This window comes from Pygocentrus nattereri, chromosome 8 (genome assembly GCF_015220715.1).
Source record: "Pygocentrus nattereri isolate fPygNat1 chromosome 8, fPygNat1.pri, whole genome shotgun sequence".
Taxonomy (NCBI): domain Eukaryota; kingdom Metazoa; phylum Chordata; class Actinopteri; order Characiformes; family Serrasalmidae; genus Pygocentrus; species Pygocentrus nattereri.
This window is the reverse complement of record NC_051218.1, coordinates 6,175,470-6,198,746: the sequence shown is the minus strand read 5'-3', so window position 1 is coordinate 6,198,746 and position 23,277 is coordinate 6,175,470. Positions and strand designations below refer to the sequence as shown.

At 42.1% G+C, this 23,277-nt stretch overlaps 1 protein-coding gene across 1 annotated transcript in view; it reads left to right on the top strand.

The window, feature by feature from the left end:
- The window catches only part of LOC108438530 (cytosolic carboxypeptidase 4), a 319,250-nt gene that overhangs the window by 225,009 nt on the left and 70,964 nt on the right, over nucleotides 1–23,277 (top strand). Inside the window, exons 20-22 of the mRNA XM_037540410.1 lie at nucleotides 7,086–7,215; nucleotides 15,026–15,157; nucleotides 19,894–20,070. Of these exons, the coding sequence (XP_037396307.1) occupies nucleotides 7,086–7,215; nucleotides 15,026–15,157; nucleotides 19,894–20,070 (439 nt within the window). The remainder of the gene's footprint in view (nucleotides 1–7,085; nucleotides 7,216–15,025; nucleotides 15,158–19,893; nucleotides 20,071–23,277) is intronic.

Genomic DNA, 23,277 nt, shown 5'->3' with positions numbered 1-23,277 from the left:
GTTCTCTCAGTTCTTCCTTCCTCTCCTCTCCTCTCCTCTCATTTCTTCACCTTTTCTCCTCTGTTCTCTTTACTTCTCTTTTCATTTCTTCTCTCCTATTCTCTCTTTTGTCTCTTTCATTCTTTCTTTCTCGTGTCTTCTTTCATTTCTTCACTTTTTCTCTTCTCTTCTCTTCTCTTCTCTTCTCTTCTCTTCTCTTCTCTTCTCTTCTCTTCTCTTCTCTTCTCTTCTCTTCTTCCCCATGTCCCTCTATCCTCCTCCCCTGTATCCAGAGTGAAGATAAGCTCTCCAGCGTCTCTTTAGTCTTTTCTATTACTTTGAAATGATGAAGATAAACTGTTTGATGTGGTGAGGCTGTTTTGCTCTCTCTCCATGTTTAGTGGCAGAAGCAGTGCTGCTTACTTTGCTATGTTTTCTTTCCCTGCTTCGCTAAACGATGCTTATTGGGCACATCCCTGACTGCTGGGGCCCTGAGAGGACTGGGATGTAACCCCATTAAATGCCTTCCAGCTGCTGGCTTTCCATAACCATGGGAGTAAATTGAACTGCCGGATCCGGTGTGGTTCTATCACTCAGAGAGAGTGTGTGTGTGTGTGTGTGTGTGTGTGTGTGTGTGTGTGTGTGTGTGTGTGTGTGTGTGTGTGTGTGTGTGTGTGTGTGTGTGTGTGTGGGTGGGTGGGTGGGTGGGTGGGTGGGTGGGTGGGTGTGAGACAGGAGATTTCCCTACTCGTCGCACAGTCAAATGAAACATGAATGAAGTCAGTACTGATGTATTGTAGCTTTCACTGTGAACATTAGTAAAGTGAAATGTATACAGCTGGAACGTCGGACCACCTCACAGCTTAAAACACACAGAGGGGAGTTGGACACACGTCTGTTTACTAGAAACATGCATCTCCACTATTGAGGCAGATGTGATACACAGCTCAATGCATTGCCAACAATCTGATACATCAAAGATACATATGAAGCAACTACTAATGCAATACAATATGGGTCCAATCCCATTTCACCCCTCGCCCCAATCATTCAGCCCTACCCCTCTGTTTTGTGTGTTCACATCTAGGGGTGTCCTGGTTCTTGTTGAGATAGAGGGGTGGGGCGAAGTGTTGGGGCTACGTGACCCTCCAAAGTTTTTTCAGAGACTCCAAACAGAGTGTTATGAGAAATAAAGAAAAACTCGATAGATGGAGAACAAGAGACCGAAAAAACCCACAAATGTGAGAATTATCTCTGTTAAAGTTTATGATGACCATCATATTATCTTAGTTTAATGTAGTTTCTGTGTATTTTGGTCCTTTTTCTACATAACAAGCATAAAAAACTCTAGTAGTTTGCTGATGTCTCTGTAGCCAGCTAACTTTCCCGTTCCACCTTAAATAGTCCAGTTCAGTTATATTTTGGCACCTCAGACATCAGAGCTGCTGCACCATTTAAGGTGGAATGGGAAAATTTGAACAAGAATCTGGTGAATCTCTGACTTCAGCTTCATATCACTGAAGAATTAGGGGTGGGTGATAATAAATAATTGCCCCCCTCTTTGAAGGCTTATGATCCCTAAATGTAACTAAAGCCCAGCAGTGAGGAGCTGAACTCTCCCCTCCTCTGCTCTTTTTATTTTATTGTGGTGGTGGTGTGTTAATGTGTGCTGCGCTCGTCTGAGTGGATCAGACACAGCAGTGCTACTGGAGATTTTAAACACCTCCGTGTCGCTGCTGGACTGAGAATAGTCCACCAACCAAAAATATCCAGCCAACACTGTCCTGTGACCACTGATGAAGGACTAGAGGATGACCAACACTGAGCTATTGTCTCTGACTTTACATCTACAAGGTGGACTGACAAGGTAGGAGTGTCTAATAGAGTGGACAGTGAGTGGACACAGTGTTTATAAACTCACAGCAGCACTGCTGTGTCTGATCCACTCTTACCAGCACAACACACACTAACACCCCACCACCACGTCAGTGTTACTGCAGTGCTGAGAATGATCCACTACCCAAATAGTACCTGCTCTGTGAGGGTCCATGGGGGCCCTGACCACTGAAGAACAGGGTAAAAGGGGCCAACAAAGTATCAGAGAAACAGATGGACTACAGTCTGTAACTGTAGAACTACAAAGTGCAGCTATACAGTAAGTGGAGCTGATAAACTGGGCAATGAGTGTAGAAACAAGGAGGCGGGGATAAAGTTATGGCTGATCAGTGTGTATTACATATTGTGATTGTAGTATAGCTCGTTACTCTGATGTAGCAACTAGCTGCTCGTTAAGGAGCTATAATTTGGAGGAAGGAACCGAACATTAAAACATATTAAACGCCGCGTTCACGGCCAGTTTATTAATTTCTTACTGTATTTATTTAACTGTTGTATTAAAGCAGTAGAACACTGGAGGAGAGTGTTATCACTATAATGATGAACTACGGCCACCAAATCACTCAGTGATGTTATTTTAACACACTGCTTCTCGGGTTCTATTGCTTAAGTAAAACATAGTTCGGTATTTGGGTGAAGAAGACATAATATCATAACTCGCATAGTGCCACCACAGCATAGAGTGAAGTAGGGAGCCAGTTGAGATTCAGCCAATGAATGAGTGAGTGACTGAATGAGTGAATAGATGAGGAAGTGAGGGACGAAGTGAGGGAGGGAGGGATGAGCCTCCAAACTAATATAGAGTGACTCCACCATTGCTCATCGACTTCTCCAGTTCTGCACGTCAGGTGATTCAGAGCATCGATTTAGTTTCTTTCCTAATAGTGACCGAATCCATTTTAAACAGATTATAAAAGATCCCTATTTATCACACCGCATAAAACATTGGCATCTACATCAGGGGTCCATAAACGAGATTGGGTAAGGAGGAGAAGTTGGCGGGGTGGGAGGGGTGAGGGGGGTGTTTGGGAGTTAGAAGAGAGAGAGAGAGAGAGAGAGAGAGAGAGAGAGCGAGATACTCTGTCCTTCAAACATTTGGGAACAACTCTGTTTAAAACGTTTTCTTTGGTGATTTGCAAAAACATCAGTTAGATCTCATCACCCTTCAAAACTGAACCAGCACCTTCTGCAGACCTTAGCTTGGGAATAAAGTTAAAGACCACTGCTTTGATCCCATTGGTGTGATGTCAGCACCTAAACCTGTCAGGTGTTTAAAGATTTAGGCTAAAAGAGTTTCAAACTATAGAGAAAACTTTTTAATCATTATTTAGAGAAAGCCTCCTCATCATCATTCGTCCCACCATGTTCCACATGTACCATCCTGTATGTGTTCCACCATGCTCTGTATCTGCTGTCCTGAATGTGTTGTACAGTGTTCTATATCTGCTATCTTGCATGGTTTCCACCATCTTCTACATCCTGGTAGAGGGTTCCTGAATGTGTTCCACCAATTTCTGTAGGTATCATGTGTATGTGTTCCACCGTTTTCTACATCTATCATCCTGTATGTGTTCCACCATGCTCTGTATCTGCTGTCCTGAATGTGTTGTACAATGTTCTACATCTGCTATCTTGTATGGGTTCCACCATCTTCTACATCCTGGTAGATGGTTCCTGAATGTGTTCCACCATGTTCTGTATCTATCATGTGTATGTGTTCCACCGTTTTCTACGTCTACCATCCTGTATGTGTTCCACCACGTTCCACATCTACCACCCTGAGTGTGTTCCAGGTTTCTCATGCTCTTAGTTTTGCCTCTTAAGGCTTTTTCCTCCTAGCTCTTGATTTCTACTTTTGAGTTCCTTTCAGTGGTTCTTCCTGATTCTTCTTTTTCTCACATTGTCTTTCTCTGTGACGCACCTGCTTTCCTGTGAAGTTGTGTTGGAACAGGGTCTGTTGAAGAAGGAGCCATACACATTCAGTTGATTTTGAATTGAATGTAATTTAATTGAATTTAATTGAAGTGAAAGGAAAGGAAACCGTGTCTAACTGTGGTGTTTCAGCCTCCAGGGTTATGTGAGGTGGGTTCTTGTGTGCAGACGGAGAGAAAAATCAAGAGGTTGACACTTTAAAAGCATGGCAGTTTGGTGTAGCTGTCAGGCTTCAGAGAACCGTAAAGAGAACAAAATGTAGAGCCTCCCTCCAGCAGTCATCATAGCAGGGTGGGGTGGGAGCCCAAAAGAGTTTGTGAATTATTGCTGTCAGGAGGAAGATGCCGCTTTAAAATAAAGTGTTAGAGGGAGAGCGAGAGAGAAAAATGTAATTGATGTCATTTTCAGCAAAGCTCTCAGTTCATCAAATATTTACAGGGCAAATATTCAGCAATAAGCAGGCGGCGACAGAATGAATTGGAAATCACTCAGACACCCGACTCCAAAACGGAGAACCGGTTTCACACAGACACATCCAGCTTATGTTTACCGCAATTTGTCTAAACGGCTGTTCCAAAGAAGTTTTCTCATTACGGTCAGCCTCACAACTCACACACAGCTAGAGCAGCTCCAGTTCCACAGCTCAGTATCCGCTATTCTGAACGAGTTCCATCGTGTTCTTCATGTACCATCCCAAAATTTTCCACCATGTTCTGCATCTATCAACCTGTATGTGTTCCATCATGTTCTGTATCGACCAACCTGTATATATTCCACCATGTTCTGTATCTACCAACCTGTATGTGTTCCACCATGTTCTGTATCTACCAATCTGTATGTGTTCCATCATGTTCTGTATCTACCAACCTGTATGTGTTCCACCATGTTCTGTATCTACCAACCTGTATGTGTTCCACCATGTTCTATGTCTACCTTCCTGTATGTGTTCCCACCATGTTCTCTATCTACCAACCTGTATGTGTTCCACCATGTTCTGTATCTATCAACCTGTATGTGTTCCCACCATGTTCTCTATCTACCAACCTGTATGTGTTCCACCATGTTCTGTATCTATCAACCTGTATGTGTTCCCACCATGTTCTCTATCTACCAACCTGTATGTGTTCCACCATGTTCTATGTCTACCTTCCTGTATGTGTTCCATCATGTTCTATATCTACCAACTTGTTTATTGTCCTCCATGTTCTATATCTGTCCGCTTATGTTTACCATAATTTATCTAAATAGCTCTTCCAAGAGAGGTTTTCTCATTACGATCAGCCTCACAGCTCATGTACAATTACAGCAGCATCTAATACACCGATCAGACAACATTCTGACCACCTCCTTGTTTCTACACTCACTGTTCACTTTATCAGCTCCACTTACTGTATAGCTGCACTTTGTAGTTCTACAGTTACAGACTGTAGTCCATCTGTTTCTCTGATACTTTGTTAGCCCCCTTTTACCCTGTTCTTCAGTGATCAGGACCCGCGCCAGCACGCCACACACTAACACATCCCCACCACCACATCAGTGTTACTGCAGTGCTGAGAATGACCCACCACCCATATAGTACCTGCTCTGTGAGGGTGTATGGGGGTCCTGACCACTGAAGAACAGTGTAAAAGGGGGTGACAAAGTATCAGAGGAACAGATGGACTACAGTCTGTAACTGTAGAACTACAAAGTGCAGCTATACAGTAAGTGGAGCTGATAAAATGGATAGTGAGTGTAGAAACAAGGAGGTGGTCAGAACGTTGGCCTGATCGGTGTAGCAGTCCAGTAAAACTAGGCTCATCATTTTTGAAAAATTTGCAAATATCTTGGTGTAACTCGGGCCAAGAAAATCAAACCAATCATCAGTTTCTCTCCACGCAGCCGCTTTGCTGCAGTGAAAACAAAGCTGATGTCTTTTTTATTTGCTATAAAAACACAGTGTAGTCTCTGGATATGAAACAATGATTTGAATCACAGCAGTAATATGGGAATATGGCTTATGCTGTATTGGCTGTGTTCTCAGGTGCCGACGGGATATATAAGTGAAAATATTTCCGCACGCCCACGCTGCTGAGTTGAGCCTGGAGAAGAATGTGATTATTCTTGAGAGAGAGAGAGTGAAGAGAGAGTGGCAATTACACACAGCCGGGTTCAGAACGCGCTCCATCAGCCCGCTAATGTTTCAGCACTGTGTGCAGTAATTGGGCTGTGTGTGATTCCGTGTGTGCTGCCTCCAAATGCCAGTACGATTGTGTCGGAAGACAAAGCAGGGAAGTTACTCTGAGCTGTGGCCTTGAGCTCTAATCAGCACCGTGTCTGTGTGGTCTGCCAGATAGCTTTGTCCACCTGTGACCTTTACAAGACCCATGCAGAAGGGATACAGATAAGAGAAGGGTGGAAGGTGCCGTTTAGGAAATAATTCCTCAATGCTTTGTTCTTCTTTATTGGTTTCTGGAGAAGCTGCTTGGTTTAATGGTGCACACATTGGTTTTTAACTGCATTGGTTCAGGTAGAAGATCATAATATCTCTGGTTCATACAGTCTGAGGCCATCCTTCATATTTCCTTTCTTTTTAAATTCCCAGTTGCTCGTTTTTCAGCATCATTAAAAATAGAAAGCATATATTTAACGTTACACAGGCGCCTCAGCAGTTAAATATAATATCAATTTTCACTGTTTACCTTTATTACAGCTCCTTTTTTAGGAGACTTGCTTTAAAGGAAATCTGCAGGGATATTGCTCCATTCAGTGCTGTTGAGGTCTGGACCTGAGGGGCGGTCAGTCCATTGCTCAGCTTCGTTGTTTGATGTTTCCGTCTCCTTTTCTCAGCGAGGTTCTTCTTGATCAGCTACACGTTCAGCTACAAAAGAAAAAACATACTTTACTTTTAATGTAAATCAATGGAACCAGACGATGGAACCAGATGTTGTGTTGGGCTATATATATATATATATATATATATATATATATATATATATATATATATATATGTATATATATGTGTGTGTATGTGTGTGTGTGTGTGTGTGTGTATATGGACTACACCAAGTCTATGGCAAATCAATACATCTATAGCAATACTTGAAAACACCTGAAAGCTTTTTTGGGGACTCACCTATTGTGAATGAAATAATGTAATTTCTAATATAATTTCTGTTCTTAACAGGCAGCCCTAGTATTCACATATCCGCCTCCTATCTCTAGATAAAAATCTCCTATCTCTAAAAAAAAAAAATACACACAAACGGCATTTGTTCTTTATTTTCCCTCTCAAACAGCCATCGGTGCTCGCTCAGCGCTGACGATCTGAACAGACAGTGGCTGAAGCCAAATCCCGACCTGAGTCCCACCATCTACCACGCCAAAGGATTCCTCTACTACCTCAACAGCATCGGCAGAACACCGATGGTAAGACTTTCATATTTATATTTGTCTTGGACACTGAACTGAGTCAGGAGTGTAAGTGGTTTAAGGATTAGCGGTGGAAATGAACGCTTTCCAAAGTGCTGAGTCTGAAATGACACTTCAGCAAATCATTCTGTTTACATTCTGGCGCATCATTAAAAAAACATCATATAAACAAACGCCGCTCAGCTCCGCCCTCTAAAGACGTCATTAACAACCATCAAATAAACAAACGCCGCTCAGCTCCGCCCTCTAAAGACGTCATTAACAACCATCAAATAAACAAACGCCGCTCAGCTCCGCCCTCTAAAGACGTCATTAAAAACCATCAAATAAACAAACGCCGCTCAGCTCCGCCCTCTAAAGACGTCATTAACAACCATCAAATAAACAAACGCTGCTCAGCTCCGCCCTCTAAAGACGTCATTAACAACCATCAAATAAACAAACGCCGCTCAGCTCCGCCCTCTAAAGACGTCATTAACAACCATCAAATAAACAAACGTCGCTCAGCTCCGCCCTCTAAAGACGTCATTAACAACCATCAAATAAACAAACGCCGCTCAGCTCCGCCCTCTAAAGACGTCATTAACAACCATCAAATAAACAAACGCCGCTCAGCTCCGCCCTCTAAAGACGTCATTAACAACCATCAAATAAACAAACGTCGCTCAGCGCCGCCCTCTAAAGGCGTCATTAACAACCATCAAATAAACAAACGCCGCTCAGCTCCGCCCTCTAAAGACGTCATTAACAACCATCAAATAAACAAACATCGCTCAGCGCCGCCCTCTAAAGACGTCATTAACAACCATCAAATAAACAAACGCCGCTCAGCGCCGCCCTATAAAGACGTCATTAACAACCATCGAATAAACAAACGCCGCTCAGCTCCGCCCTCTAAAGACGTCATTAACAACCATCAAATAAACAAACGCTGCTCAGCTCCGCCCTCTAAAGACGTCATTAACGACCATCAAATAAACAAACATCGCTCAGCTCCGCCCTCTAAAGACGTCATTAACAACCATCGAATAAACAAACGCCGCTCAGCTCCGCCCTCTAAAGGCGTCATTAACAACCATCAAATAAACAAACGCCGCTCAGCTCCGCCCTCTAAAGACGTCATTAACGACCATCAAATAAACAAACATCGCTCAGCTCCGCCCTCTAAAGACGTCATTAACAACCATCGAATAAACAAATGTCGCTCAGCTCCGCCCTCTAAAGACGTCATTAACAACCATCAAATAAACAAACGACGCTCAGCGCTGCCCTCTAAAGACGTCATTAACAACCATCAAATAAACAAACGACGCTCAGCTCCGCCCTCTAAAGACGTCATTAACAACCATCAAATAAACAAACGACGCTCAGCTCCGCCCTCTAAAGACGTCATTAACAACCATCAAATAAACAAACGACGCTCAGCTCCGCCCTCAAAAGACGTCATTAACAACCATCGAATAAACAAACGCCACTCAGCTCCGCCCTCTAAAGACGTCATTAACAACCATCAAATAAACAAACGCCGCTCAGCTCCGCCCTCTAAAGACGTCATTAACAACCATCAAATAAACAAACGCCGCTCAGCTCCGCCCTCTAAAGACGTCATTAACAACCATCAAATAAACAAACGACGCTCAGCGCCGCCCTCTAAAGACGTCATTAACAACCATCAAATAAACAAACGACGCTCAGCTCCGCCCTCTAAAGACGTCATTAACAACCATCAAATAAACAAACGACGCTCAGCTCCGCCCTCTAAAGACGTCATTAACAACCATCGAATAAACAAACGCCGCTCAGCTCCGCCCTCTAAAGACGTCATTAACAACCATCAAATAAACAAACGACGCTCAGCGCTGCCCTCTAAAGACGTCATTAACAACCATCAAATAAACAAACGACGCTCAGCTCCGCCCTCTAAAGATGTCATTAACAACCATCAAATAAACAAACGACGCTCAGCTCCGCCCTCTAAAGACGTCATTAACAACCATCAAATAAACAAACGACGCTCAGCTCCGCCCTCTAAAGACGTCATTAACAACCATCGAATAAACAAACGCCACTCAGCTCCGCCCTCTAAAGACGTCATTAACAACCATCGAATAAACAAACGCCGCTCAGCTCCGCCCTCTAAAGACGTCATTAACAACCATCAAATAAACAAACGCCGCTCAGCTCCGCCCTCTAAAGACGTCATTAACAACCATCAAATAAACAAACGCCGCTCAGCTCCGCCCTCTAAAGACGTCATCAACAACCATCAAATAAACAAACGTCGCTCAGCTCCGCCCTCTAAAGACGTCATTAACAACCATCAAATAAACAAATGACGCTCAGCTCCGCCCTCTAAAGATGTCATTAACAACCATCAAATAAACAAACGACGCTCAGCTCTGCCCTCTAAAGACGTCATTAACAACCATCAAATAAACAAATGCCGCTCAGCGCCGCCCTCTAAAGACGTCATTAACAACCATCAAATAAACAAACGCTGCTCAGCTCCGCCCTCTAAAGACGTCATTAACAACCATCAAATAAACAAACGCCGCTCAGCTCCGCCCTCTAAAGACGTCATTAACAACCATCAAATAAACAAACGTCGCTCAGCTCCGCCCTCTAAAGGCGTCATTAACAACCATCAAATAAACAAACGTCGCTCAGCTCCGCCCTCTAAAGACGTCATTAACAACCATCAAATAAACAAACTTCGCTCAGCTCCGCCCCCTAAAGACGTCATTAACAACCATCAAATACACAAACGCCGCTCAGCTCCGCCCTCTAAAGACATCATTAACAACCATCAAATAAACAAACGCCGCTCAGCTCCGCCCTCTAAAGACGTCATTAACAGACATTCTGCTGTCTTTGGTTGTTTACATTTTATTGTGATGTTGAGCTCTATGAAATCATTTATTTTTCTGCTACTCATTCTGCGGTTTTTCCAGTAACAGACGAGGTCTTGCTGAAGATTTTCATGCAACTTTTAAAGCCTTGAGGCTTTGCTTGTATCTGACCCTTGGGATGCCACTGGGACACGAAGGCTTTGTTGTAAATCTGTTTAGTTTCGACTGCTCTGATCTTGTGTGCTTGGTTGCTGAAATGGCTTAAGTTCTGAGATCCGGCCATTTCTCTTAAGAATTAAATCCAGTTCAAGATCTGAAATCCATCTGGATAATCAGTGAAAAACCAGCCGCGGACTCCGAGAGCTGGAATGGCTTGAAATGTAGATCAGTGCTGATGATCAGGCTCGAGTCTCGTGGGGTGAAACTTCGGGACAGAAGATACGCGGCATAAATACATCAGTGAAATGAAGCAGAAACTTTCCAGCCCAGCACAGAATAATAGTCAGATCCATGTTCATCTAGTTTAATTGAATTTCCGTCCGCATGTGTAACGTATGTGTTATGGTGATTTATTAGGGTGTTCCGATGTGGAATTGTGTTTTGTTTTATTTATTTATTTGTTTAAATTTCAAAAACCATCATAATGTTTCATTGTCACTGAATATAATGAGAGCGCTCTGTATGGAGACAGGGGCTTAATGCAGAAGGCTCTTAATGAAGCTGTTTCCACACGATTGAGTTTGCTTCTCTAGTCAACGAATCAGTGATATCAATTACAAAACCATTAGAAAATAAATAAATAAATAAACCCCCCATCTGTGTGAGCGAGTCAGAGATGTGACCTAGTTTTTAGACGGTGCGTGTCGGACGTTTCATGCTTTTAGCGCTGTCCTTTTAGCTTTTTTGCCCTTTTCAACTTGCTCATTCATTCGTGTGCCGTAGCTCTCTTAAAAGCTTCATATTTACAGCCAGCCCTATTCATAGACTCCTCAGTGTAAATACAGTACAGCTGCTCCTCGCTCCCTTTCTGACCTCCTCGGTTCTTTCCATTTTGCTAAGTGTGCTGTGATATTTATTCCTTCTGGTCATTGGTCAGTCCCTCAAAGCAAGGTGTCTTACTTAGCCTGCTATCTTTATAACAACTTGGCAAAAAATCTTCCAACAAATTTTGCTTCTTTAGATTAAGAGACTGTTATAAGTCCCACAGTGAGGGAATTTCACCTCCACAATCTAACCCGTCCGTGCAGTGAAACACCACATACACACTAGTGAACACACACACTAGGGGGCAGTGAGCACACTTGCCCGGAGCGGTGGGCAGCCCTATCTACAGCGCCTGGGGAGCAGATGGGGGTTAGGTGTCTTGCTCAGGGGCACTCCAGTTACGTACTGTTGGCTCTGGGGATCAAAGCAGCAACCTTCTGGTTGCAAGGCTGGTTCCCTGACCTCCAGCTCACAACTGCCCCCAGACTGCCCAAGATCTGCCCAAGATTTGCCCTAGATCTTGAGCTATGAGGCTATACTTGCTAATAAACACTGGAACCCAATAGTCACCCAAATAACCCAAATCATTTCTGAAAAGAAAAACATACATCACCTAACTTCTCTCCATCTGTTCAAACCGCAAGGTGGTGCAAACTTGTTGATGTGGATTACAGCAGGGGTTCTCAGCCTTTTTCACCCCAAGGCCCACCTGTTTATAATTCTAAAGCATAGTGGTGTCACGATTGGCTCCTCCCACTCCATGTGCTTTTTGTTTTGATCTTCCATGTGTGTTTGTTTTGATCCAGCCCCCTTGTTTAGTGACTCCACCCCTGACTGTCTCCTCCTGTTTTCCACCTGTCCCTCATTTACCCTGTGTATTTAAGCCCTGTGTTTGCCCCGTGTGTTTGCTGGTCTTTGTTGGTTGTACTGGTGTTGTTTGTACTGGTCTATGTACAGTTGTTGGTTCTGTTTTATTCTGGCTTGTCATGTCTGTCCCCCAATCGATCCGTGTTGGATCTATGACCCTGGACCGTCTTGACTATGACCCTGGATTTTTCTCAGCATGTGCGCCCGCCTCCTCGCTCCCTGTTACAAGTGGCCCACAGAAAAAAAATAAAATCAACTTTTTAAAATAATTTTCTTTCTTTTTCAGATCGTCCATTTTACTTCGATCACAGAAACCGAAATTTGCAGTTATGTCAAAAAAACGTAACATGTTTAAAACAAACGTTTGCAGAGACGTCTAAAAAGGAGAAAAAGTAAAAGAGGTAGATGTAGATGTGGGCTGTGAGTTGGAGCTGCAGTTCATCACGAATTCACTGAAAACACTCCTGTGGCTCCCACAGCAGTCACTGTTTGGTCTGGAGTCTCTTTAGTTTTGAGAGTTCTGGCACCTCATTTGAAATAAACCTCACTCCACTCAGGCATTCGGATCAGCGTCGCTACAATCGATAATAATAATAAACCTTACTTGATCTCTGCTTCTTCATCATTAGTTGATTTTAACTTCTCGGGTCGCCGATGCTCGGCCGAAACCAAACCCAGATCTGCAGGAGCGACATTAGAGCAATAAGTCAGATGTTATAACAGGCAGATAATACCGACAGAAGAGGAAAGCCTGATGATTCCCTCCTTTCATCATAGAAGGCGTTCCTCTCCAGGTCAGTCTTTTTATTTTTTGTGAATTACTGCCAAAAAGAGTGACATGGCAAATACTTCGCAAACACCTAGCTACACCACTTCGATGTCAGTGATGTGAAAAATATCCCACGATAAGTCATTTCACACACACACTGCATTCAACGCATTTAGGGTATCAGTTGAGTTACTTCAGTACTATTTCAGTACTTATTATGTACTTATAAGTATTAGTATTAGTAGGTATCTAGGTAGTCGATCTTCTCAGCATCCGTGAGCCAATGAGCATGCTTGTTCCAAAATCTAGACTGCTGATTGGCTGCCTAAACGATCATGTTAATAACTTCTTGATCAGTTATCAGTCCAGTCCAGCTCAGAAAAAAAGACGGTATCAGATTAGATGTCGCTATCAAAGTCCAAGTATCAGTACTGGTATCAGTCTGAAAAACGTTTGACCCAAACAAAACAAATTTAAGCATTTTAACATCAGCTTTTACATCAAGATGCCTTTGAGCCCTTTCTTTCGGCCTCCTCGTCGGAATAGAAATCAACTTGTCAGGTATATTTAATAATATAGCTAACTAAATTCAATTAAATATCATTTAATTCAAAATGTAATTAAGTACTTTAAAAAGTTCTCATTTAATTACAAATATTAAAATTTTAACCCAAGGACCAAAACTGAAAATGCACTTCATGGCTGCTGTGAAAAGGTGATGAAAAACAAGATCCTCCTCATTTTCGGCTGGTATTGAAGAGCAAAGTGATGCTAATTGCATTGTGTAGGCTGTAGACAGCAGTTCACAGAGCAATTTATTTGGAACGCCAGAGGTCTGAACTTAATGAAGCTTATGATAGGCACAAGCGTCACAAAAGCATTCAGTCGAGTGTGTGTTTTCTTATTCCTCACTAAACTGTCATCATTAATGTGCCAGTTGCAATAACTTGATGCAATTAGCTGGCCTAACAAATCAACTGCACTACAATTCACAATTCATTACTGTAATAATTACGCATTGTACCTGCGCTGAATAACGCCGGCGGAAAGCACGCCGCTGGCCGCAAACTGAAATAGGATTGTTTGACACGCGCAATTAATAAGGCAGGATTGACTTTTCTAATTGTGCTCGAACCCAGAAGGCCGTCATGCGGATCTGCTCTGATTCCAATTAGCCTCGTCGCTATCAAGAGCGCTTTATTACAGACAGTGTTCAGCGCTGTCACGCTCCACACACGCCTCCTCAGTTCTGCCCTGTGTGTTGATTAATTAGGTTTGGTCAGTGTTGGTGCTGGTGTATATGCTTTGGTCAGCTGGCTGGACGTGTTCAGGACTCACGCTTTACTTTCATGCGTTTTGTTTTTTTTATCCTGGTCATAACATTCATATATACTGGCTGGTCACTTTAATAGAAACACCCACCATGTGCTTCCGCTCACCGGCCACTTTATTAGAAACACCCACCTTGTGCTTCCACTCACTGGCCACTTTATTAGAAACACCCACCTTGTGCTTCCACTAACTGAGTAACTGAGTTTTCTAAGTGTAAATAAGTGAACACATGCTCTACAGAGACACATTTAATAAACAATTACTGTTTACTGAATTTAACATACTGGGGAAACTAGAATATTACAGAATGAGATTAATATTTGCAAAAAATTGTAATCTGTACAGTAAATAAGCATTCTGTTATATAGGCGTTACTGTAAGGAGGTTTGATGGTTCAGTTTAAAGTTTTTAAATCCACTGTTAGTCCACTGTGGTTAATGATAAACATATATGTGTGTGTGTGTGTGTGTGTGTGTGTGTGTGTGTGTGTGTGTGTGTGTGTGTATATATATATAGTACTGTGTGAAAGTTTTAGACATCTAAGCTCATTTTTAAACAAATTACCTCAGCAGTGAGTTTATCACAATATACATTAGAATAAAGTCATTCATAATTCATTCAAATTTTCATTAAAAGTGCAACGAGAACTTGAAGCTGGCGAATGAGAAGCGAATGAGAAGCGACTTCAGCCTCGTAAAATGTTGAACGTTGAGAGATGTTTTACAAGAAACTGTTCTACTTTGTGAAAAAGTTTCCTGCTGGAGATGTGAGAAAAGCAGCTATAGCTGAGCTGAAGCTTAAAGCGGAGCAAAGCAAGTCGGTGTTTTTGATTATATTATGTTTTTTAGTCTACAGTAACACATCAGCACATACTGAGACAGATTTACAGCCGAAGGTGGATTCATTTTTGTTGAAAGGACAAAATGACTCTTCTTAACATGGGTCGCCAACTTATCACATTTCTCTCTCTCTCTCTCTCTCTCTCTCTCTCTCTCTCTCTCTGTAGGTGTTCTGTGATTATCATGGTCACTCCAGGAAGAAGAATGTGTTTCTGTACGGCTGTAGTGTTAAAGAGACGCTCTGGCAGTCTGGATCGCCCGTCAACACAGCCTCGATCAAAGAGGACCCGGGATACAGGGTACGCCCATCCTGCCTTTCTGGGGTTTTAAAGGGCAATTACACACTACACTACCTCACTCAATGTGAGGTCCACTCCTACCTCCTAAGCTGGCCCCACAAAACGACTAAAGTACTAAATGAAAAGTCAAACTACCACCAAGCAGACGGCTGTAGAAGTGAGTCACTGAAAATAAAGCGTCAGGTTGGTGTGTCTCGTTGACTTTTTGGAAGAACAGCCTCGACGTTAGAACCAGTGAGGGAACAAATTACAATGACAACACTCTACTATCAAGTATACCATGTTATTAACACTGCTTATAATGCATACAATTCATAATGTATAATAGACATGGCTGTAAAGTGTAATCCAGTGTGATCCATTTTTATAAATATTTATAAACATGTTTATAATGCCTTATGAATGCATTGTAACTTGTTATGAATGTGTGTATAGATGCTTAAAAACGGCAGCAAACTGCTTTAAAAATAGCATTTTTTTATATCGTTTAATGCTCAGTTGCTTCTGTCATTCCTGATGACAATTCTCATCCTAACAAGTCAGTTATGTCAATTAAGTTTGACTCCGTGTGTGTGTGTGTGTGTGTGTGTGTGAGTGAGTGATAGTAGGAATTTATCATATGTGACTGTCTGTCTGACACTGTGCCCTGTGAGCTCCTGCAACCAAAACCAAATCCCTTGTATGTGTAAGCAAATCTAAGCTTTCTAATTCTGAATTAAGGCCCAACAAGATAATTAAGTCATGAAATGAAATTCCATCTCCCTACCTTGTCCAGCTGGACACTGAAGGACGACTGACTGTCGAGCTCTCCTGCTACCCGCTTCAGACCAGCTGCCCGCGCTCCAGCTACCGCCACCTGCCCTGAACTAGCTGCCCTCCCTACATTGACATTTTCATGGACTCCTAACTCTTATTACTACCAATACTACTGCTATTAATATTAGTAGTATAATAACTCTGTAGGTAGTTTGACCAGAGGAGGACGGGTCCCCTCTTGTGAGCCTTGGGTCCTCCCAAGGTTTCTTCCTCAGCTCTGAGGGAGGTTCGCCTGGCCACTGTCGCCCCCTGGCTTGCCCACCTGGGGTTTTTACATTCATGTTAAAACTTTGTCTTTACTGGATTTCTGTGAAGCTGCTTTGTGACATCATCAGTTGTAAAAAAGTGCTATACAAATAAGTTTGACTTGACTTGATGAGGGTCATCCAATATTTTGCACGTGGCACACTCACTGTTTTGTTTCATTTATTTATTTTTTTAGTTAAGCAAATGTAAAGTGCCTGTAAGTAGATTTTAGCAGAAAAGTTAAGTGAAATTATACGTTTTTAATCCCACCTCCGCATTTAACCCATCCGTGAAGTGAAACACCACATACACACTAGTGAATACACACACACTAGGGGGCAGTGAGCACACTTGCCCGGAGCGGTGGGCAGCCCTATCCACGGCGCCCGGGGAGCAATTGGGGGTTAGGTGTCTTGCTCAAGGACACCTCAGTCGTGGACTGTCGGTGCTGGGGATCGAACCACCTTCCGGTCACAGGGCCAGTTCCCTAACTTCCAGCCCACGACTGCCCCAAGAATGGTCAGAAGTCAAAAAAATCAACAAAAAGGAATTTGAGCGATCCCCAAACTTTTGCATGCAACCGTATATACTATAAGTAGCAGTATATTCTGCTATATTAGTGACACCTGAGGCAAACATAATTTTCAGAGTGATGGATTTTCTCCTCCTGCTGTCTCTGAGTGAAGCAGGAGAAGCTCCTGATACGTAGCAGTGAGTCTTTTAGGAAGAGAAGATTCAGAACTGGCTGCGTTTCTCTTACTCAGCCTTCAATCAGATGCCAGTGCGTCTCCTGCAGACGTTTGAAGATGACAGATGAGAAAAGCAGCCGAGGAACTTTGTTCTGTTTCTGATTTTATTGTTTTCTGATTGGCAGAGCTGCGGTTTGGGCCGTGCACCACTATTGTGTGTGAGCTCGGCTCCTGTTTGCTAAGGGAAGAGCCGAAGAAAGACAAACCCTCTGTATTTTCCTCCCCATTTTACATTGTAAAGGGTTTGAAGTTGTAAGGCTGCTGTTAATGGCTGGAGCTGATGGAGGGGTAATCGCAGGGAAGTCTAACTGCTCTCTGATGTTATAATGCATGTGAAGTGGAAAAGTCTTTAGCTGGTGTTTAAATAAAAGATAATGCCTTTTAAGTTCTGCTCAAATAAAAGAAAAAAAAACAATTTTCAAAGAAAACCATTTGTTTGATACATATGATTGATGTTCGTAGTAATGGAACTAAACAAAACACTTTCTATGAATGTCATGTTTGTAAGCGTCTATAAGCACATTCATAACCTGTTAAAATGCATTCATAAGGCATCGTAAACATGGCTATAAATATGTATTAAAATGCATTACACGTTATAGCCTTGCTTATTATGCATTATGAATTGTTAACATAATGCATTATAAGTACTGTTCATAACACATTATAAGAGCTCATAAGCTGTATTTGTCCGCTCTAAGTAAAGTGAAGTGTATTGTACTAAAGCCTCCTCAAGGGTTAAGATTGTGGCTTCAAGTTGAAGTATTTACTGAAGGATTTACTGAAACACTAAAACACAATAAAGCTCATTACAGGCTTCAGATGTCAGAGTTTAAACTAGAGCTGCCATCAGTGTTTCACCCAATGTGGGAAAGTCAATGTACACCACTGTTAATGTGCACCACTGTTAGCCTGGCACTCACTTAACACTGCAGATCCAGTAGAACGCTGAAATTAGTATTACTGTACTGTAGTGTTACTGAGTGGAGGGCTCTAGTGTATGATGTTAGAACCAGTGAGGGAACAAATTACAATGACAACACTGCTATCAAGTGTAACATGTTATTAACACTGCTTATAATGCATACAATTCATAATGTATAATAGACATGGCTGTAAAGTGTAATTCAGTGGGATCCATTTTTATAAATATTTATAAACATGTTTATAATGCATTATAACTTGTTATGAATGTGTGTATAGATGCTTAAAACGTGACATTCATAAAAAGTGTTACCCAAAAGTTTTCGTGTTTCTATTTAGCTCATTTTCTTTGTCGTTTATTTGTTAATTGAGCTCCTTATTTCAAGTGCTTATGTACAAAATACACAGAACACTGGAGCAAGACTAAGGCCCAAACCCATTTCACCCCTCTTCCCTACCATTTAGCCCTTCACGTCTAGGGGTGGGGTGTCCCAATTCTTGTTGGGATAGAGGGGTGGGGTGAAACGGAGGTTTTTCAGAGACTCCAGACAGAGATATGATGGGGGAAAAAAGAAAAAAACACAAACGAGACCAAAGAAACCTACAAATTCTATGTTAATAATTATAATAACCACTGTTTTATCCCAGTTTAATGTTGTTTTAGTGTCTTTTGGTCCTTTTCTTCATAACAAGCGTAAAAAATCACTAATAGCATGCTAATGTCTCGGTAGCCAGCTAGCTAACTTTCCCATTCCACTTTAAATAGTCCAGCAGTTCTGACGCCTGAAGTGCCAGAATGTAACTGCTGCTCCATTTAAGGTGGAACAGGAAAATTCTAACAAGAATCTGGAGAATATCTGACCTCAGCTTCATATCACTGAAGAATTAGGGGGGTGATAATAAATAATTGCCCCCTCTTTGAAGGCTTATGATCCCTAACTGTAACTAAAGCCCAGCAGTGAGGAGCTGAACTGCAGTCACTGCAGACGGGCAGGGTCGCCTACAGAGCAGCGCTGGTAGCTGTTAATGAAGTGATGCTCTTTTTATTTGAGGCTCCCATTTCAGAGGGAAGATCTCAACCACTGCCCTGTAACTCAGTGGCACTCGAAAACAAGGATTTGGGCGAAACCCTTACCGGCCAACACTTAATGAAGATGGTTCTTACCAGCGTTCTTTAGTAAAAGCAACAGTTTTCATACAGCCATACAACATGCTTTACAATAAAATAGTACGTTTCAGAGGGATGGAGAATGCATTTTAAATGGTTCTATAAAGCAGTTATAAAGGGCTCTTCTATTGTTATGATGTCAAGCTTGTAAAGATAGAACTCTTTTTGGTGCTAAACAGAACCATTTTCAAAAAGCATCTACATAAAACCTTTTATAACGCATTCTCCATCAATCTGAAGAATTATTTCTCCATGGAAAAACATTTAAGCATGGATTATTCTATATAGAACTCATGGTCTGTCATAGAACCACTGCCTTTAATAAAGAACCCTTGAAGAACCCTGTTTTAAGTGTGTACAGTTACTATTTTGTAAAATTTAAATGTAATTGCATTAATAATAATAATAATAATAATAATAATAATAATAATATCTTGTAGAGGACCTTTAGTATATGCTACATTTAAAAGAGCTTTACAATGAAATAGTAAATAAAAGCAAAAAATAAAAATGTATGTAAAAAATCAAACTGAAATGCACACGTACATCATGAAGAACATGACACGCGACATTCATTCAGGTTTCATTCTGTATTGACTGTTGATTTTGCATTTCCTGAATTAGTTTTTGTTCAAGGTTGCTCTTTTTAAAAAAAATTATAATGAATGTTTTTCTTCAAAATTAAATCATTAAAATATCTATTTGATCAACACAAAAAGATGCAGCCTTACAGTGTTGTTTATTTATTCATTTATTTGTTATTAATCTGTCAGTTCTGAAAAAAATTCCCTCTTTAAATGTGCATTTCACACTTTTGTTTGTCTTTTTTTTAGACCATTGCTAAAACTCTGGACCGAATCGCTCCAGCATTCTCCTTTAACAGCTGTAACTTCCTGGTGGAGAAGTCTCGGGCGTCCACGGCACGGGTGGTGGTGTGGAGGGAGATGGGGGTTCTCCGGAGCTACACCATGGAGAGCACATACAACGGCTGTGACCAGGGCATCTACAAGGTCAGACACCAAGTTCCTCATGTTAACTGCATGAATTATGGCTGAGAAGCTGCTCTCTGGTGTCCAGAGCTGTTTTCAAGCACTTTTGTGTCATCACTAATCAATGTACTGCCATTATAATACACTATATAGTATAATATACTAATCATTATACTGCCACTTTATCAGACACACCCACCTTGTGCTTCCAATCACTGGCCGCTTTATCAGACCACCCACCTTGTGCTTCCAATCACTGGTCGCTTTATCAGACCACCCACCTTGTGCTTCCAATCACTGGCCGCTTTATCAGACCACCCACCTTATGCTTCCAATCACTGGCCGCTTTATCAGACACACCCACCTTGTGCTTCCAATCACTGGCCACTTTATCAGACACACCCACCCTGTGCTTCCAATCACTGGCCACTTTATCAGACACACCCACCCTGTGCTTCCAATCACTGGCCACTTTATCAGACACACCCACCTTGTGCTTCCAATCACTGGCCACTTTATCAGACACACCCACCTTGTGCTTCCAATCACTGGCCACTTTATCAGACACACCCACCCTGTGCTTCCAATCACTGGCCACTTTATCAGACACACCCACCTTGTGCTTCCAATCACTGGCCACTTTATCAGACACACCCACCTTGTGCTTCCAATCACTGGCCACTTTATAAGACACATCCACCTTGTGCTTCCACTAACTGGCCACCTTATTAGAAAAACCCACCTTGTGCTTCCAATAACTGGCCACTTTATTAGAAACACCCACCTTGTGCTTCCACTATATAGGTGTACAGTGACAGACTGTAGTCCACTGTAGCTGCACAGTTTAACAGCCCCCTGTATCCCATTCATCATTTGTCAGTTACTGACCACAGGACTGTTGTTATTCAGATACAGTGATACTGACATGGTCGTATGTGCAGTGACGGTACGAGTGTATCAGACACAGCGATGCTACTGGGGTTTTCACACACGTCAGTGACACTGCTAGGTTGAGAGTGGACCAACAATATCCAGCTAAGAATAGCACTGTGGCCAGAAACTGACCATGGATGAAGAGAGAGAGATTGGTTATTGCAAACTGTGCATCAACAAAGCTACAGTCAGTAACTGCACACCAGAAAGACGGCGCTGCAAAAGAGGTGTTTCTAATAAAGTAGCCGGGGGGTGTACAATGACAATTCCAGCAGAATTCATGTATTTATACATTGTTTAGAGTGGTTCCCAAATCGGTTCTCAGAGACACCCAAATATTCCACATTTTTGCCATGTTCATATGGGGTGCAAGTTGAGTTTGAGCAACAATCTGGTTCATTTTGGGGGTCCTGATTAAATCGTGTTATTATTTTTATAGTTCGTAGTGCCTAATAACAAACATCCATATTTCTGGCTGTTTATCTTGCTGGTGGAAACCCACTGTGCTATTTGGGAGTATTTTAGAATCCCCCCAGCCCAGTTTAAGACATATAGCTTAAACCTGACCTTCCTCTCTTTCCTCCACTCCCTCCATCTACCCTTCCCACAGTTCTTTTCGGCTCTGCTGCTGCTGGGTTCCTTCCCCTGGCAGTTCATTACCTTCCACAGCCGCTAATGCCCTAATCATTTATTAGCCTGCTTATTTAGCCACATGTGGTTTGCTAATCATAGGTCTTAGCCCGGATCCCTCTCTGCTAGCCTCTCCCAGCCTTTACCTTGATTAGCTCACTCATATTTTAAATTTTATGTTTCATGAGTTTCTGATTTCAGTGGAATGGAGAAAATATGTCTGTTAGTAACTCAATAGCGCACGAGAAACGATAACGATGAGTTTGACTTGGCTGATTGTTCCAACAGTGGGGAACCCTCAAGGCCTTCTAGGCCTTCAGAGAAGACCTAGTGACTTGTGGGATTTAAAAATGAAGGTTAAGGTCATCTTTACTAAATCGAATCATCAAGCTTTTTGGGCAGTCGGGGGCTGGAAGTTAAGAGACCCAGCCTTGTGACTGGAAGCTCGCCGGTTCGATCCAGTGATCTGACAGTCTGTGACTGAGGTGCCCTTGAGCAAGCCACCTAACCCCCAACTGCTCCCTGGGCGCTGTGGGTAGCAAGTGTGCTCACTGCCCCCTAGTGTGTGTCTTCACTAGTGTGCATGTGGTGTTTCACTGCATGGATGGATTAGTTTGCGGAGGTGAAATTTCCCCATTTGAGAGACGAATAAGGATCACTTAATCTTAATCTAATCCTAATCTTAAACTCGGCAAGTACTGAAGTAATGCTCTTAGTTTATAGTTTAGTTGTGATTAAAAAACAAAAGGCTTAAATTTTTGGAACGGCCACAGGAAAGTTGTCCAATCAGGATTGTTTTCTCTCTGGTATCTTGGTAAATGCAGCCAAGCGAGCTCTCCCATTGGCTAGGACTTCAGGAGCTGGACTGAAGGCCTTACACATTAGACTAACTACCAACATAATTAGGATGTGACAGAGGAGTCAACCAATCATGCTGCACACTTACGTCTGCACATTTGCACCTTTCAGGCCTGCAAGACATTCCACAAAAGGCAGTTTAAGGCTAGTAATGAGAGAAAATATTTAAATCATGATTATTTGAAACAGGTGATGCCAACAGGTGATTGTAATCATGATTTGGTACAAAAGCAGCATTGAGGAATGGCCCAGAGGGTTGCCAGTTTGCCAACAAATGTGTAGAATTATTGAAATGATCAAAAACAATGTGCCTCATCCACAAATCTTCCTGAGGTTGTTTTTAAATGTGTTATTGAAAAGGTCCTAAGAAAAAGTCTGTCAGATTCTTGACATGTTCTTAAAGTACAGAACTGCTCTCACCTTTGTGCTTTTGAGTGTGTAGATCCTGTTCTTACCTAAGACCAAATCCCCAATAAGAAAACATTGATGAATGTCAGAATCTTTGTAAAAACTGCGTTTTAAGAAGAAATGGTTGGTGAATGAAGCCCAAACGTGTCCAAAACCCTCTTTGGAGAGATGTTGAAAGAAAACGAGGCTACAGCGTCAAAAAAACAGTTAAAAGTCTGAAAGCAAAGTTTAAAGAATCTGAGGACACGAAACAAAGAAGTGACCGTGGGCTTTTTACGGCTCAATCACATTCTGGGTGATGAGCCCAGCTGTCAGTCAGTGAAGCTTCACGATGGCTCATGTGATGCTGGTGAAGATGAAACTGATCCTCCGGCGTTCGTTGGCGGTCGTGATTGTTTA